The sequence below is a fragment of the Rasamsonia byssochlamydoides genome, assembly GCF_041956645.1.
Source record: "Rasamsonia byssochlamydoides strain NRRL 3658 unplaced genomic scaffold VTN77scaffold_7, whole genome shotgun sequence".
Classification (NCBI taxonomy): Eukaryota; Fungi; Ascomycota; class Eurotiomycetes; order Eurotiales; family Trichocomaceae; genus Rasamsonia; species Rasamsonia byssochlamydoides.
Window position 1 is genome coordinate 504,079 of NW_027192390.1, and position 15,614 is coordinate 519,692.

At 50.3% G+C, this 15,614-nt stretch overlaps 8 protein-coding genes across 8 annotated transcripts; 6 read left to right on the forward strand and 2 right to left on the reverse strand.

Annotated features, from left to right (window-relative positions):
* Positions 1 to 1,951: 1,951 nt before the first annotated feature.
* Positions 1,952 to 2,791, forward strand: VTN77DRAFT_8298 (uncharacterized protein; the record flags this gene model as incomplete). The annotated part of the gene is made up of 4 exons (XM_069424780.1): positions 1,952 to 1,971; positions 2,025 to 2,108; positions 2,348 to 2,594; positions 2,639 to 2,791. The coding sequence occupies 4 exons, from the start codon at positions 1,952 to 1,954 to the stop codon at positions 2,789 to 2,791; spliced, it is 504 nt and encodes a 167-aa protein (XP_069281060.1).
* A 392-nt stretch (positions 2,792 to 3,183) lies between these two features.
* Positions 3,184 to 4,338, forward strand: VTN77DRAFT_8299 (uncharacterized protein; the record flags this gene model as incomplete). The annotated part of the gene is made up of 2 exons (XM_069424781.1): positions 3,184 to 3,385; positions 3,443 to 4,338. The coding sequence occupies 2 exons, from the start codon at positions 3,184 to 3,186 to the stop codon at positions 4,336 to 4,338; spliced, it is 1,098 nt and encodes a 365-aa protein (XP_069281061.1).
* An 827-nt stretch (positions 4,339 to 5,165) lies between these two features.
* Positions 5,166 to 6,167, forward strand: VTN77DRAFT_8300 (uncharacterized protein; the record flags this gene model as incomplete). Its single annotated transcript, XM_069424784.1, has 1 exon — positions 5,166 to 6,167. One exon carries the CDS (start codon positions 5,166 to 5,168, stop codon positions 6,165 to 6,167), a length of 1,002 nt encoding a protein of 333 aa, XP_069281062.1.
* Positions 6,168 to 6,403: 236 nt separating this feature from the next.
* On the reverse strand, positions 6,404 to 8,052 carry VTN77DRAFT_8301 (uncharacterized protein; the record flags this gene model as incomplete). Its single annotated transcript, XM_069424785.1, has 2 exons — positions 6,404 to 7,922; positions 7,985 to 8,052. 2 exons carry the CDS (start codon positions 8,050 to 8,052, stop codon positions 6,404 to 6,406), a joined length of 1,587 nt encoding a protein of 528 aa, XP_069281063.1.
* A 278-nt stretch (positions 8,053 to 8,330) lies between these two features.
* On the forward strand, positions 8,331 to 9,355 carry VTN77DRAFT_8302 (uncharacterized protein; the record flags this gene model as incomplete). Its single annotated transcript, XM_069424786.1, has 2 exons — positions 8,331 to 9,242; positions 9,308 to 9,355. 2 exons carry the CDS (start codon positions 8,331 to 8,333, stop codon positions 9,353 to 9,355), a joined length of 960 nt encoding a protein of 319 aa, XP_069281064.1.
* An 82-nt stretch (positions 9,356 to 9,437) lies between these two features.
* VTN77DRAFT_8303 (uncharacterized protein) lies at positions 9,438 to 10,325 on the forward strand (the record flags this gene model as incomplete). The annotated part of the gene is made up of 1 exon (XM_069424787.1): positions 9,438 to 10,325. One exon carries the CDS (start codon positions 9,438 to 9,440, stop codon positions 10,323 to 10,325), a length of 888 nt encoding a protein of 295 aa, XP_069281065.1.
* Positions 10,326 to 10,699: 374 nt separating this feature from the next.
* VTN77DRAFT_8304 (uncharacterized protein) lies at positions 10,700 to 12,321 on the forward strand (the record flags this gene model as incomplete). Its single annotated transcript, XM_069424788.1, has 2 exons — positions 10,700 to 10,757; positions 10,859 to 12,321. 2 exons carry the CDS (start codon positions 10,700 to 10,702, stop codon positions 12,319 to 12,321), a joined length of 1,521 nt encoding a protein of 506 aa, XP_069281066.1.
* Positions 12,322 to 12,733: 412 nt separating this feature from the next.
* On the reverse strand, positions 12,734 to 14,502 carry VTN77DRAFT_8305 (uncharacterized protein; the record flags this gene model as incomplete). Its single annotated transcript, XM_069424789.1, has 3 exons — positions 12,734 to 13,005; positions 13,074 to 14,293; positions 14,345 to 14,502. 3 exons carry the CDS (start codon positions 14,500 to 14,502, stop codon positions 12,734 to 12,736), a joined length of 1,650 nt encoding a protein of 549 aa, XP_069281067.1.
* Between the last annotated feature and the right edge of the window lie 1,112 nt (positions 14,503 to 15,614).

Below are 15,614 nucleotides of genomic sequence, written 5' to 3' on the forward strand. Positions count from 1 at the left end.
GAATGTATGTGCGTTGGTCTCCGAGGAAGCAACTTGACCAGGAATCCTGCGAAACGGACGCACAAACGAACAACTACAGAAAGGTGATAGGATAGCATTGTAGCACAGATAAAAAAGATGCCTGCGGGGTGGATATCATGATCCAGGTTTTAGGTAGGGTAGGTATTCTACCGTTATTAATTAGGACGGAAGGCAAGGCAAATGCGGAAGGATGCGGTTCGAGAACACATCCCCATTCCATGTACGGAGTACTCCATCGGGGTATGTACAGTACATCAATAGGCAGACAAACCAACGCGCCTAATTTGTTCAAGCAGATTGGAAGGAGGTCTTTTCCTTTCAAGCTCGGAGATCATTAGTAAAGTGGACCTGCCAGCGGTAGAAGCAAGTAGTTGTTGGCTAATTGCAACATGACTGCAAGTCCGTAATTGGTGGACAAGCAGGGCTGTTCGCCTAATTGCGGCGCATACATTACACGTATGTAGATGTCGATGCAGACGCAGATGCAGATGCGAGCAGTCGAAACTTTCACATCGGATCAATTGCTCATTGGCATTGCCGCCCTCGCATTTTCTCTCCATGATCTGCCCAACACATGTTGCTGACTTTTACAGGTTATCTGAAAATGCTACCTACTTACCTACTTAGGTAGGTACATACATACGTACCTAGGTTGCAGTGGGGAAGGAGGGGCGGAAGAGAATACGTAACGGCCGATGCGCAACGGCCGATGTACGATGCAGACAGACAAGCCAAATTAGTTCCATGTCCGGGACATCTGCAAGCCATCGATTAGATCCTTGGTTGGCGAGACGCGGGTATGATCACTGGACTGTGTATCATGCATGTACGGAGCAGTAGATGATTGCTAATGACCTTACCTAACTTAATTACTCCGTACGGAGTAAACTTTGTTAAGAGCAAGGACTTTTGATCGGGGAATAACAATATCTGCCTCCGTATCCAANGATCGATTTTAGCTAATACAAGTATTTTATTTTATGCAGGTAACTCCATAGTCTATTAGTCCATCCAGGTACTCTGTACCCATACTGCTGTATATAAAAGAATATCCCTGAGCCAGACTTTGCAGATGACTAAGCATAATTCGGCCCATCTGATTTGCTGCCTTACCGGCATATGTAGATTACCCTTTTTGGGTAGGTACTGTGTACTGTACCTTCCTAACTAGGTAAGTCTACTCTCGCACAGTTGTATAAGGGTTATCGTAGGGAATATAGCAAGAATTGTAGAAACAACTATGGCAGACCACAGCATGGTAAAGGATTAATATGGTTTGTAGTGTAAAGCCTGATGAAGGTGGTGGAAGACGGCTTGCTTGCTTACTTGAACTACATGTTCTAGAATATGGGAGAATTCATCATACCGAAGCATGCGGAATCTATTCTGGGAGTGAGATAAAAGAGCCGGCAATTACCGACCGAAATGCTTCGCAACAAAGCCATAAAGCAGGGGGTCCCCGAATCAGGCCTTTGTTGGTAATTCTGGGCATTTTTTCTCCTCAACCTGGTCGAGGGAAGCAAGAAATTTACTGATCGTGTTAGACATATTAGTAGAACAACGCTCGTCGATTTTCCTTTATTCACTGATTAAATCGATCCTGCTCGAAGCAGTCACTGCCGGAGCAGTCACTGCAGGACTCGACTATTCTAGGGGTTTGTGAATTTTTGCCATACAGTTACTGATCGCTATTATGAATTTCCTGTTGTGATGGGTATTATTTTGCAATATATAAATCTCTCCAGAGGTGGTACAGTACTTTCTTCAAAACCCCTCCTGGAAAATAAAACATCACAAATCTACAGATACAAGCAAGCAACTGCGAATTCCGCTTATCTCACCTACATATCTCTATAAGACTTCCAGAAAATATCCCGTCTGAAGATCTCTGCTGCAAATCCCAATCCCAATCTTCATCAAATTCCTCGCCATGGGCCTACTGCGAACACGGTATGAAATTTCACTGAGACGTTAAAAGAATCTAAATAGCTGAGCGACTTTAGCTCTACGGGGTGGCAGGCATACTGCGGAAATTTGTCGCCGTCATATCACACAGAGGCCGGGGAGTCTTCAAAATCGCTCCAATGGTATTCGCCATCAATAGTATCGCCTACGTACTGTATGTACAACGTCAGGTCGATGACAATATTCGCGATCTCCACGAATTTCTTCAAAGGATACGTCGATGACTACGTGGTATTTTCGAAGGGACCTTGATAATCACCTTGTTCACTTGGACAAATCTTTCAGCCGCTGATACGATCGTCTGCGGAGGGATGACAGCGAGGGCACTGTTGCGGGCATATGGAATGCCATGGCATTTCAGGCCTGAAAACAACTACATCATCCGACCCGAGGAGAAGAACCGTCAAGGATTCTCCGACTTGCACGTGGTGCACTATCGACAGCAAGCAAACAACTCTGTCAGGAAGTGCCATTTCATGATTGTACAATGCAAAGTGATGGCCAACACTGCCTCACTGAAGCTCCTGGAACAGGAGTTAGGGAAACGGGGCTTGTCCACGAAGGGCAACAAGTCAGAACTCATGCGACGCTTAGAGGCTGACAAAGGAGTTTGAACCTTGCGATGCAATGGTGGCAACGGCAATTGAACCAGGAGATGACAGACATGATTGAAACCTCCAAAGTTCTACTGATGAAGCACGAGGGTGCCGACGGTGTTTGGGATAATGGCAAGCCCAGTTTCAGAGGTACCTGGCAGCCATCTGCAACAGAAACAACAGTCGTGTTTATGGGGCTATCGCGGTAGGGAGATACGTCCAGTTTGTGGAGTACGAGCTCGCTACAGGAAGTCTGGTCGCGGTGAATAACGAAAGAGATCTATTCTACACTGGAAGACAGTGTAGACGAGTACAGAACATTTTGAAATACATTAGGGATAACCATTAACTTACCATGGTGGAACGGAAGTTTTTTTTTTTGAAAGTTTATCTTCCTGGTTCTGTACTTAGTCAATTTGCAAAGAAGGACTAATTAGGGCGTCATTGGCTCAGTGAATCTAGACCTGAAGTGAACCTGATTAAACGAGAATTATCATCCCAAGATAAAATACATGACTCGAATCTGCCCAACAGACAAAGTCAACGCCTGTCCTCTAATCAATACGCTCATAACTTGATCATTGTCAGTTGGCCGAAAACTATGGATTATTGCTGTGCCTGCGGGACAGAGCTCTCAGTAGAGAGCGAGGACGTCTTCGCTTATGATTCCGACGACAGCGATAATGCCCCCCCTCCAAGAGGTGGCCCATACTTCTGTCCTTGGAGAATCCACTGCAGTGTGTCGGATTTCAACAAAATCTTCTTCAGCAATCCATGGGTATGGACCAGTTTCATCCGGGTGAGTAAGTGATCTTCCTGCACAGCTACAGAAGCTAGATGCTGAAGAAGAAGGCGAATAGTCATTATCAGTAAAGAAGAAGACTCAGGAGAGCCGCAGTATCAACTTTCAGGCGTTTGCCAATGTCAGGACAGTCAAATAATCTTCCAAGTACCTCGGGACAGAAATCGAGCGTTGATTGGGTATCCTCACTCAGGAGGTCGATCAAACAAGACCATCAAGGTCCATGCTGCCCGTTTTCATTATCCTAAGAAACTTCAATATCCGTATGGTTGTCTGATCCACGCCCGTTGCTGGGATTTGATCGAAAGGCTCCTCGGTCCGCGTGCAGAGAACCAGCTAGAAGTGTTAATTCACGTTCTCCGTCAAAGATGGGATCGTTCTGACTTCTCACTTTATGACCGCGGCTTCATTCCCTGGGAGCATCCGGAGAAATGGGCGGAGGCGTTGACGGAAGAGACTTTTGCATTCCGCGATCCCGTCAAGATCCCGGCCCTCCGTGCGCTCATTGACGAAGGCCTCCAACGCAGACTCAGGGAACCGATGAAACGAAGGACGAGAAGATGGCGCCCTCTGTTTCGGGCCGTCGAACGCCTCACCACCTCTCGTCCTTTCCCGCTTGATACGGAATATATGATCCTGGACCGGCTGGGTTGCGAAGACATCCCCAATGTCCTCCGTGCCTTTGGATGGCAGATCCCGGATGCATACTGGTTCGCTCGACTCCGCAAGGATCTGCTCTTTGAGTTGGATGATTTGAAGATTGCCGACACGGAGATGGACTGGCAGTTTCTCTGCCTGGGAACAGAGCAGTTACTCACATGCTCTCCGGAGCCATTGAATCGACAACGAGTGCTTCCGATTGAGAGAAACGAAGACTCTGTTTCTTCAAGAGGTAGACAGGAGCAAATCATCACAAAGTGGTCTAATGAACCATCAGTGAGTCTTGGTCAATGAATGAATGGGACGCGACGATGAGCGCTTTCAAGCGTCCAAGTATGTATTGTAGACTGGAGAAGTGCCCCACAGATGCAGAAGCATCGTTTAGCAGAACCGTGTGTAGCAGATTCGAATTTTACAAAACAGCAGACAATATTTCTAGTTATAGAGAACGCTTCATAAATCCGTCAATCTCCCGGTTCATTCGTGAGGAGGAGGATGAGCAGTCTGATTTGCCTTTGAAGCTGCTTCATCCGGTCCCAATTTGGTTAGGCCCTGTCCTTGCTCATAAAAACACCAGGTATTCAACTGTCCACATCTTCCTGGTTTAATACCCTCTTCCAATGTTCTTATTTCCCCTAGATCCTCCTGGTATTTCTGCAGTTTAAATATGACCATGCGATAGTCACAAACACCGCTTGCTAATCACAGAGTAGATCATATGTGGCACCTCCTTGTTCTGATTTAGATCCCCCCCCCCACAAAAAGTATTCAATAAGCGATGCTAGCTAAGGATAAAAGGTGGTCTTAATATTAGCAAAGAAGAAAGGAATGTATTCAAAAGACAGAGTGGAATGTCCCTAGCTTAAGGGCGTTATTTCCCCTAAATGATACAATAAAAAAGGTCCTATTTGGGTTGTAAGTATGTATTGCTTCGGAAATTATGTTCTCCGCTCCGCCCAAGCCAAAGAATTTCATTATTCCATCCGATCGATAAGAACGCACGGACCACGTGATAATTTGCTGCAGCTGTTTGCGGCTGTTTGTCTCTCTCCAAAAATAATAGGCTTGTTTCTGGTCACGACCTTCTGTACACTCTCACACCAACATTTACAACCACAGCCATGGCGACGCGGAAAAGGAACGAATACCTCGACATTGACTCGAGCGATGGAGAACAAAGCGATCGGGGCTACGACTCCGAGGCTGCAGAGGAGTCCAAGGGCCGGGCAGCCAAGCGGCGGAAGGTGCTAGCTGTCGACGACGACAATGACAGTGACCACGATGACAACGTTACGGACAGTGAAAATGGGGAGGAAGATCGGGAAGATAATAATCAAGATGGGGAAGGTCGACAAGAAGATACCAACCGCGATGATGCACAAGAGAATGGTGGTGACTCCTCCCCGCACCCCTCTTCCTCTCCGTCATCGACCTCGACCTCGAAATCCAAATCGAAGCAAAAACCCATCAAACCGCTGGACAAAAAACCGCCCAAGAAGAACAAAACGGGCGTGATTTATCTCTCGTCGCTTCCGCCCTATCTCAAGCCGTCTGCGCTCAAGACGATGCTGCTCCAGCGCGGGTTCGGGCCCATCAACCGGGTCTTTCTCACGCCAGCGGTGCCCTCGACCAGCGGCACCAAGCGTAGCAACCGGCGGAAGACGTACACGGACGGCTGGGTGGAGTTCGCGTCGAAGAAGACAGCCAAGATCTGCGCGGAGACGCTGAACGCGAACATCGTCGGCGGGCGCAAGGGTGGCTGGTACCACGACGACGTCTGGAACATGAAGTACCTCAAGGGCTTCAAGTGGGATGATCTGATGGAGCAGGTGCAGCGGGAGCGCTCGGAGCGCGAAGCCCGGCGGCGGATCGAGGATGCGCGCGCGCGGAAGGAGGACAAGGTTTTCCTGGCCGGTGTGGAGAAGGGTAAAGTCGTCGAGGGCATCCGGAAGAAGCGCGAGGAGAAGAAGAAAGCCAAAAAGGGAGACTCGGGCGCGGAGGATGACGCGCCTGAGCTGGAAATTCGCCGGGTGTTCAAGCAGAATGAAGTCCGGACCAAGGCGGACAAAGATGTCAACTCTCTTGGAGAGGATACGAAGAGAGTGCTGGGGAAGATCTTTTGATGATATCCTTGTTTTAGTGTGTACTCTACTCGGTTATTATAGATACCATGTGCATGTAGTCCAGCATATGTAGAATTTTGCAATCCCAGTATGTTCATAAGCACATCTATACATATACTTTTCAATCGAAGAATCAATATCCTGCCCAACACGTCATAGAATCATCGTAAAACGCCGTTGTCCGTGTGCTGTGAAACCATGCAAATACTTTTTTTTTTCATTACCATTGGATGAATTTATTCATCATCCACGTTCAACTCATCAAACTCATCCAGCAGTTCATCCATGCTGATCTTGGGCACATCATCATCCTCGCTCTCGCTATCTTCATCCATTTCATCTTCAGCTGCGCCCGTATCGGCTCCCTCAATACCCTCCATCTTCTCCGTCCGGCGTTTATCGCTCTTGGCCTTATACAGCGCTAACGTGCTGCGGAGTTCCTGGTCCTCTTCAATATCGCGCAGGAACATTTCGAAATCGGCCTCCAGGCGTTCCTGATCCTGTCGCCGGCTAGGCTCCTCCTCTTCCCGGGCCATACGCTTGAGCTTCCAGTTCCGCTTGGGCTTCTTCTTACGTGCATAGTATTTCCGGACGAGTATGACATCCGGAACCGTGGACCCATACTGGCTGCTCTGCTCAATGGCCTCAAAATTGGGATCATTAAAGTTGGCACCGGTCAAGTGATAGCCCAACGCGGAATCGCCAACACGGAGCACACCACCGAGATGTGTCCGGCAGAAGTAGGTAGTATCGTTCACGCCCATGTCGGATGCACGCGCTACAGTCGCCTCGGCCAGGTAGAACCGACCATTGGACTCTCCAATAGGTTCAATGTCCATGACAATGAACTCCACCAGATCTTGCACATCCGCCAGATTCTTGAACGGCGATCTCCAGTACACAGGTGTAGGTACATCGGCCGTCTGAAGGGTATTGGGATCGAGGAGGTTGATTGAGGTGCCGACACGGTAACAAAGCGTCAGAGGAGCAATGTTTCCTAACGATCGGGCCAATTTCAGCGGGAGCGCCACAAGATCGTCCTTGCAGATGGGAATTAATTCAACGGAAAAAGTGATCTTGTAGGATTTCGTCGAAGTGTGGACGTCCATGGAAATGAGCTCCTGCGATTTCTTGACCCTCACAGGAGCAACGGAAGAGAGGAAGTCAACCATCTTCTCGGCATGGTTCCTCTGTGCAAAGAAGAAATCCAATCCGTCCTTCGTTTCTTTGATGTTGATCGTGTCCTTGTGTGCATGGTGCTTGAGGATGAGCTGTTCGAGGTAGAGGAACGTTCGCTTGTGAGGCACCTTTTGCCGCACCTGCACCGACGCCCGCCAGGTATTGTGGGTATATGATTTGGCACAGTCTGGACATTGCTGCGTCGCTACTACATATTCCACCTCGAAAGTCTGCTGCAGGATCGTCCCCTGGAAAGCTTCCTGTTGGATGGTGATTTTGACCTTGACCCGCCTCGAATGCGGTTCGGTCCAGATGAAACTGGCATCGATGATGCGAACTTTCGACAGCCCTCTGAGCTTCTTCAGGCAAATCGCGAGCAGCTCCCGTGACTCCGGGGCTGCACTAACCCAAGTGCTTGGTGGTTGCAGCCACCGTTCGCAATCCTTGCATGTGTGCAGGGTGGCCTCTCTTTGGATTCCTTCCGAAATATCGACTGTCAGCTTGACACAGTCCGGACATAGCGCACCAGCTGCGCTTGTTCCATCGATAGGAGCACCGCAATTGTAACACAGAATTCTGAGATCTAATCAGCGTCGCTTTCCTTTTTAGTGTATGTATATACTCCGACATCAACTTACGTTGCTTCTGGTTGCTGTTGGGCCTGGAAGCCCGAGATAGGAACAGGAGCATCCAGATCCATCGACATTGTTACGATGTTCCACTGGATGCCAAAAATCAGAAGACTGGAAGTAGAGAAAGAGTCGAGGACTCTTAGCAATCACACCCGGACTGAGTAAACTTTTGCCCCTCCATTAACTTTTTTTGTGATTTGATAAGAAGCGTTTGTTTGGTTTGCAATGGCTTAGTCAGAGAGGAGAGTTTGCATTGTTTGTTTCAGCCCGAAGGAAATCTCTCCAGTCATCCATGGATGAGAGCCAACACCTTCAGAATCTATCATTGTGCTGGCATTCCCACACCATCATCATGAATAGCGCTCTGGTTAGGGGTGCGAGGTGCTATTCTTGCCGCTATGATATCCTTCAATCGTTTGTGGCCATTTCCGGCATTTCAATTGCTCAACCTGTCCGTCATGTTCGTTCGCCCGGGAAATTCTCCTTCAGGAAATTCTCCACGGCACCTCATCTGAGGTCCCAGAACTCCAGTCTTCCCACGCAGGATGCTGGTACGGATGAGATAGTAGAGAAGAAAGGAGAACAAAATCCGTCGGCAGCGTCAGAACCAGTGCCATGGTATCTGCAGGTGGAATCGCCGACCCCGAGTTCCCAACATCCGTCGCGTCGGCAAGAGATTCCCGCTCTCCCCGAGAATTCTCCGGCGATACTCGAGCCTTTACTCAAACATCTCTCCGTAGAAATTGGACTCGATGACTTGACCCTTCTTGACCTGCGGGGACGAGACCCTCCGCCTGCCCTCGGGGGCAATGTGATCATGATCATCGGAACTGCTCGCAGTTTAAAGCACTTGAACGTCTCCGCAGATCGCTTTTGTCGTTGGCTCAGGTCGGCTTGGAAGCTGCGTCCGTACGCAGACGGGTTGCTAGGAAGGAATGAGTTGAAGATCAAGCTCCGACGACAAGCCCGTCGGGCCCGGATCGCAAGCGACGCCGGAGTGACTGTGGACTCTGCAGACGATGGCATCACGACGGGCTGGATCTGTGTGAATGCCGGTATTGTGGAACAGACGGATAAGCGCAGCGAAGAAGCGTTTGAGGGATTCGGCAAAATTGCGGGAGGAACGAGGATTGTAGTGCAGATGTTCACCGAAGAAAAGAGGGCAGAAGTTAACCTTGAGGAACTCTGGGGTTCGGAGCCCAAACGAGAAATACAAGGGGATGACCAGACCATTGATAATGCAGCAGCCGGGACTCTGGGAGAGGTTCGTCATCCTCCCGACATGATCAGTCATCCGTCTTCTGACCGAGGTTTTGGACACCTCCACAGGCCTCCAGCGAGCATCGCCCTGACACAGCAGAGAGGATTCGCTACTAGTTGTTCTTTACTAGTTAAACGGGAAGACTCCGCAGGACATTCTAAAGCGAGTCTTCTCGACATATTCTTATCTCTTTCAGAAATGCCACCGGAGAAGGTCAAAGAAGAGCTTGGGAATGGTCCGGATGATCGCGACTCGACCCCCTTTTTACAGTTGTTTTATACCAAGCTTTCAAATGCGCATCCTGCCGAGTCATCTGAGGCGCGGCTGAAACTCTTAAGCGTGGGCGCGTCAGTTCAGCACCCACTCTATACAAAGGAGCTTATCTGGGAGACTTTTGAGGAGCATACTTGCTATGGCTATCCTCTGAGTGATGAACTGGCCTTTGAGGTGGTGTCTGCGTTTTTGACACCGAGGTCCGTGGACACTCCTGGAGGCCGTACAGCTTCTCTACCGGATGGTGATAAGGAACTTGCCTTGCGTGTCCTGGATTTCTTGAGTCTTCGAGGCACAGACGTCTTGAATATGAGAGTGTTCAACTTGTTGTACAAAGCGGCGAGTTTCACTGAAAGTGGCCCGGCAGGAGTCTCTCAACAGACAGAAGGCGGAAATTCGGATGTTTCTAGGGTAGCGAGGGTGATGGCAGCATTGGATTTGCTGTTTGATCCCGACGAGGCGCGTGTTCAGATGGAGCTCCGGTTCAAGAATAAAGACTTTGAGGGTTTCTGGAAGTTGTGGAATTCCTTTCCTTTCCACGAAGTGCCCCGGAGACGAAAGGACTATGAACTGCTTTTCCGGCTGCACGCTGAGCTTGGTGACCCCATACGCGCGCGGGATTGCGTCTCGACGTGGGGTCAGATGATGGAGCGGGAAGAGCCCCCGGTTACACTGTGGGGTGAAGTTGTAAAGCACGTCATGGCCTGCATTCGTCTTGCGGATCCCTCTATTCCAGGAAAGTCGGGCACAGCTTCTTCTTCTATTTCGAGGCTCTGGAATCGGTGTTTGATTGCGTTGGAACACGACCGGTAGGCAGACAAGTCTGCAATGTATTATAGTACGGAGTACTTTCCTCCTGGCGAGGTTCCGTTTGTACAGTATGTACTTTATTCCCGCCTTTCAAGTATAAAAATTGATAGTAACGAATCGCATCTCATCGAAAGTAGCATATTTCATAAGCACTCCATAGGTATTAGCTAGGTCGTATTAGTTCTCCGCGGTTGATATTCTGGTGGATCCGCCTTCCGGTTGGACCTCGGCTCCGCATCTGATCAGGAACGATCCGCCGCGTCGAAACCTCGCCATGATGCATCATGCCCCGACAGAGGATACATTCATCAACCTCCAGCTGATCCCGATCCTCAGCTTGTCTCTGAGGATGTCCGGCTCCATTCCACGCGCCCAGAATGGAGTATATGTCAAGCCTGCAGAATGAATTTGACGAGCTGAAACCGTCGCTTTTCGGTGAGCAATAGCTTCCATCCTCTGATCTCAGCAGTCGCTTCTATGATATAGTAGTATACTATGACGAGGATTAAAAAAAAATACTGATTATTTTCTACTAGAGCTCCTCGCTGAGCAACAGCTTTCTGCTCTCCTCCCGCCTTCAATCCGCTACCTGCTTGCCGTCGCCACGCACCGACACCCGCGGTACCTGCTCCGCGTGCTCAACTCCTTCGACGAGCTGTACGCCCTGCTCTCGCTCATTGTGGAACGGTACTACCTGCGCACGTTTGGCGGCTCCTTCACAGAGAACTTCTACTCGCTGAAACGCGAACGGGTCCTCCTGACGAAGAATGGCGAGATCCCCCGCGCGCAGATGGGCGCTCCGGGCCCCGTCCGGGAGACACTCAAGTTGCGCACGTCCGACGTGTGGAAGAACCTCGCTGTCATGGTCGGACTGCCCTATCTGAAGCGCAAGCTCGATGAGGGGTATGATATCCATGCCGCGCCGCAGGCGTCGTTGCTTATGAGCGGTGGTGGAGGACCGCGGTACAATCCCAGCGACGAACTTCCTCCGAATCCTTCGCTCCGGCAACGATTGCTGTACTACTACAAATGGTTTCTGCGGAATGTGTACCCGTCTGTGAACGCAGCGTACTACTTCTCGATCCTGGCGTTCAATCTGGCCTATCTCTTCGACAATACGAAGTACTCGTCTCCGTTCTTGTGGCTTATTGGAACGCGGATCCGACGGCTTGGACCTGCTGACCATCGCGCGATTGCTATGGCCACGCAGGCCAAGCCAAGCACCAGCAACGCACGCTCGCGACCGGGATCGGGACTTCTAGGTCTGTTGAGCCCGCGGAATCTCTACCCACAGCTCCTCTCATCGCTGCGGTTCCTGCTCCCGGCGTCAATCTTTGCCCTCAAGTTCCTCGAATGGTGGCACGCGAGCGATTTCTCCCGACAACTCGCTCGCAAAGCCACCGAGGCGCTCGACCTGCCGGCCCCAGTTGCCTCGGGCATGATCGACCCATCCAACAAGAAATCTCCCCCGGCTCCTTCGACGTCGTCGACGACGACAAACCTGAAACCAGTCATGAAATCATCATCCTCTCGTCTTCGCCGCCAACCCCCTATCTCCTCCACCTCTCTGCTTCCCATCTTCACTGTTCCGTTACCGCAGGCAGACTCAGGCAACGAGGGTACATGCCCGATCTGTCTCAACCCGCTCGTCAACCCGACTGCATGTCAGACGGGCTACGTGTTCTGCTACAGCTGTATCTTCCGCTGGTTGAACGGGGAGCACGAACGACAGATCGAGTTCATGAACGGTGAAGGCGGCAGTGCAGCCTGGGAGGACGAGCATGGCTACGAGAACGGCGACGACGATGATGATAATGATGATGGTGACGACACCGCAGCAGGAGCGGCGAACGATAGCGAAAAGCACCCTGCTGCTGTCGCAGGCAAAACGAAGAGCAAGAGCAGAGAAGGGAAATGGGAGAGCGGCAAGGGGAGATGCCCTGTAACTGGGCGAAGAGTGTTAGGAGGGACGGAGGGGCTGAGAAGGGTTCTTGTCTAGCCTGCTCGGACTTTTCCTGGGACTTGACATGGCTTGACTACTGCCTGAGATGAACGCTTGAAGATCGCATGGATGGCACATTGTACGTTTTGTATGTTTAGAATCATATACAGTAGAGAACCGTAATATAGCACATGAGCATGATCTACGAACAGGTTCGAGAATAACAGCGCAAATAACTATAACTACATCAATTACATGGTAGCTTTGCTGTTTGTTCATTCATGCAATCAATCATTCATTCATCATCCATTCCATAATCTAAGCCGTACCGGTTGCAGCAACTAAAGCTATGAACTTATCATCTATACATTAGATAAGGATACCAGCTGCCTGAAACCACACGATTCGCAGCATTCCTTCCAAGAAGGAAAGACAAAGGGAGAGTTGACGCCAGAAAAACTGCTGCGCATCATGGCATAGTGTATTTAGCCGCATTCTTCCCAAAAATCAAATGCGGCCTCTCTTCCGCGATCTTGATGATAGTCTGCGCAAAGAGCGAATTGGCCCACGCGAACCACGACCGCGTGTAGTCCGTAATGTTGTTCACGTCGATCGACTCGTGCACCAGGCCGAGCAGGCTGGAGTTGCGGACGAGCTCGATGCAGTTCAGAATCTCGGCGTCGTTGTCCGAGGTCAGAGCTTGTACGAGGAGGGACATTGGCCAGGCGTTTCGGAGACCGACTGAAGTTGTAAAAAATCAATTAGCATATTAGTTATTAGATTAGATAGCAGGCTAGGTGAGAACTTACTGTGCGGTCCTCCAATTCCATGGAAAGCAGAACCGGTCAGATAATACGGATTGCCGGCTTGCTCCAATATCATCTTCCGTGTGTTCTGGTAGACCCGATCGTTCGGGTCGACGAATCCCAACAGCGGGAGAGAAAGTAATGAGGGAATGTTGGCGTCATCCATGAAGATCCTTGACCCGTACCCATCAACCTCAAAGGCGTAGACGTCGCCATATTTCTTATGGTTCGTCACGCCGTGCTCCAACACCGCGTTGCGGAGTTTACTGGCTCTCTCGCGCAGATTGCTGACCAGGCTCTTGTCACCGCCGGCGGCAGCAATCACATCGGCCGTCTTCCCGAGCTGGACGGACATCATGGCGTTCGGAGGAATGAAGAATCCAAGTATCGTGGCATCGTCGCTGGGCCGGAAGGCACTGCGGACGAGTCCCGTGCCGGAATTCAAGGGATTGCCCACCCCGTTCAGGCTCAGAGTCTCTGTTCCCGCAGTCGTCACTCGCTGAAACGTGTAGGTGTTGGTCACAAACTCTCCTCGAGCATTGAATGTGGGCTGCGACTCGGCATCTAACACTCCCAGCAACGTCTTCAGCGCTTTGTACCACCGGCTCGTCAAGAACTCCGTCGACCCGGTTGCTTCATAGAACTGGTTGCCCAGAGCCAGAAAATGGGCCAGGGAATCGAGCTCGTACTTGCACTCGAAGACGACAGAGGGATCGTACGCAGGATGAACGATATCCTGCTGTCCGTTCGAGGAAGGTTTGAGTCCACTGGGGGGAGGCGGCTGGAAGGCATTGCAGTACGGTGACTGGATCACGAATTCCGCCTGGGTGTTGATGGCACCCAGAATCAGCGTGTACAGGGCCGGCTCCTTCTTCGCCAGAGCCTGATATGGCGCCAACTGGTTGGTGGAATCACGCAGCCACTCCGCCGTGATGTCTCCCGTCACAATGAACGTCTGTGGTCCCTGCCATTTGGCGCTGTCTCTTTTGTTGTTCTTTGCTTTAGTAGAAGTGGTGGACGAGGCCGAACCGTTGGTGTGCCATGCGATGGTCGTGTCCAGCGTGTTCGGAAGCGCATTGCGAAAGAGCTGAGCCAGATCCTTATCCACCATGCGAGAAGTGATGTCGTCGATCACCTGCTCCACCAGAGGGGACGTGAAGGTCCTGCATTCTACCGCAGGGCGTTGGAAAGGGAGGTTGAGAGGACCACCACTGTACGGAGGACTATCACCTGTCAACATGCCACTCCATTTCACCCTCTGGCAGGACACTCACTGTGGAACCTCGGCATAAGTCGTATAATCGGGACATGCGCGACGTAGAAGGACTGGATCATCCCGAGGCGCAGCACTGGGCTCTTTTGCAGCTCCCTTCCCTGGGAGAAGCGCCAGCGCGACCACGAGGGCCGAGGCCGCAGACGCGGGAAGGATCATGGTCTGCGCAGACAGTAGGAAATGTCCTGACTCCTCACTCTGCTAAAGAGCGCGCCTGAGGGAAGCAGAGGACAGAGGAACCATGAGGGAGTCGTGGCTCTGCCAGGCCGATAATATAGATATGGCTATCTATCGCATCGGAATCCCTGCCGTGCATGCCAATCTCCGCCAGAAAGCTGGGGTAGCGTAGTACAGTAGTACGTCAGAGCAGCAGGGCCAAAGCCCCAATCTGATTTGATTCATCTCACGGTGGGCACTTGGCACTGCTAGTCTCCGCCGACGATCTCTCCAGATAAAACATTCAATTTGTACCCCGCGTAGCCCAATTAGGGCGTCAGTTTTCGGCACTGAAGAAAAACAGAACCATCATAGGTAATCCTGCATCAACTAGATGCTAATCCAATCAGGTTGCGCGTTAGTCGCGTCGCGGTCGAAATATTCTCTTCATTTCCACAGCAATGTGTTCAGCTCGCCTTAACGAGGTGCTGGGGAAGTAGTATTTTTTTAATCCTTTGTTATACCTATCAATAAGCAATATCCCTCAACCAAATTATACAAAAGACGAGCAATAAGAGGGTAGGAGTGTTGGTATTACCACTCTTAAGGGATTCCTTTTCTAAAGAAAAGGGCTGGCTTTTTCATTCTAAGGACTTGTACTCCGTATAGTTGGTTGAATAGGAAATCTACACAGGTCATGTCAAGCGTCCCTAACTCCCTGCTTGTGTTTATCTGGATTATTTTTTCCCCCTGGTCCTGTCAATAATGTCCCATCGATCAGTTCACCTCACATATACACTCTATTTTCGTAGTTAGTTGCTACTGGATTCTCTGATTTTAAAATGTAGCTACCAATTCTTCTTTTTTTTTTTTGGCTTGTTGAGCTAATTGCATCAATGGACAGCACATTCAGTTTTTAGTGGGAGGACAAGCTCCAAATTATCGGGGAAAAGAAGCTGTTGGTATTATCTATTACAGGCCTGCACCGCAGTCCCTAAGCGTCCAAGGTAACCATGAAGAAGACTACGTCGCATCATGCTACACAATAAAGTCTATACTCCGTACTCCGCTCTTACTCGTGTAGCTTCGTTCTCCACCATCACGAGGACAAATGG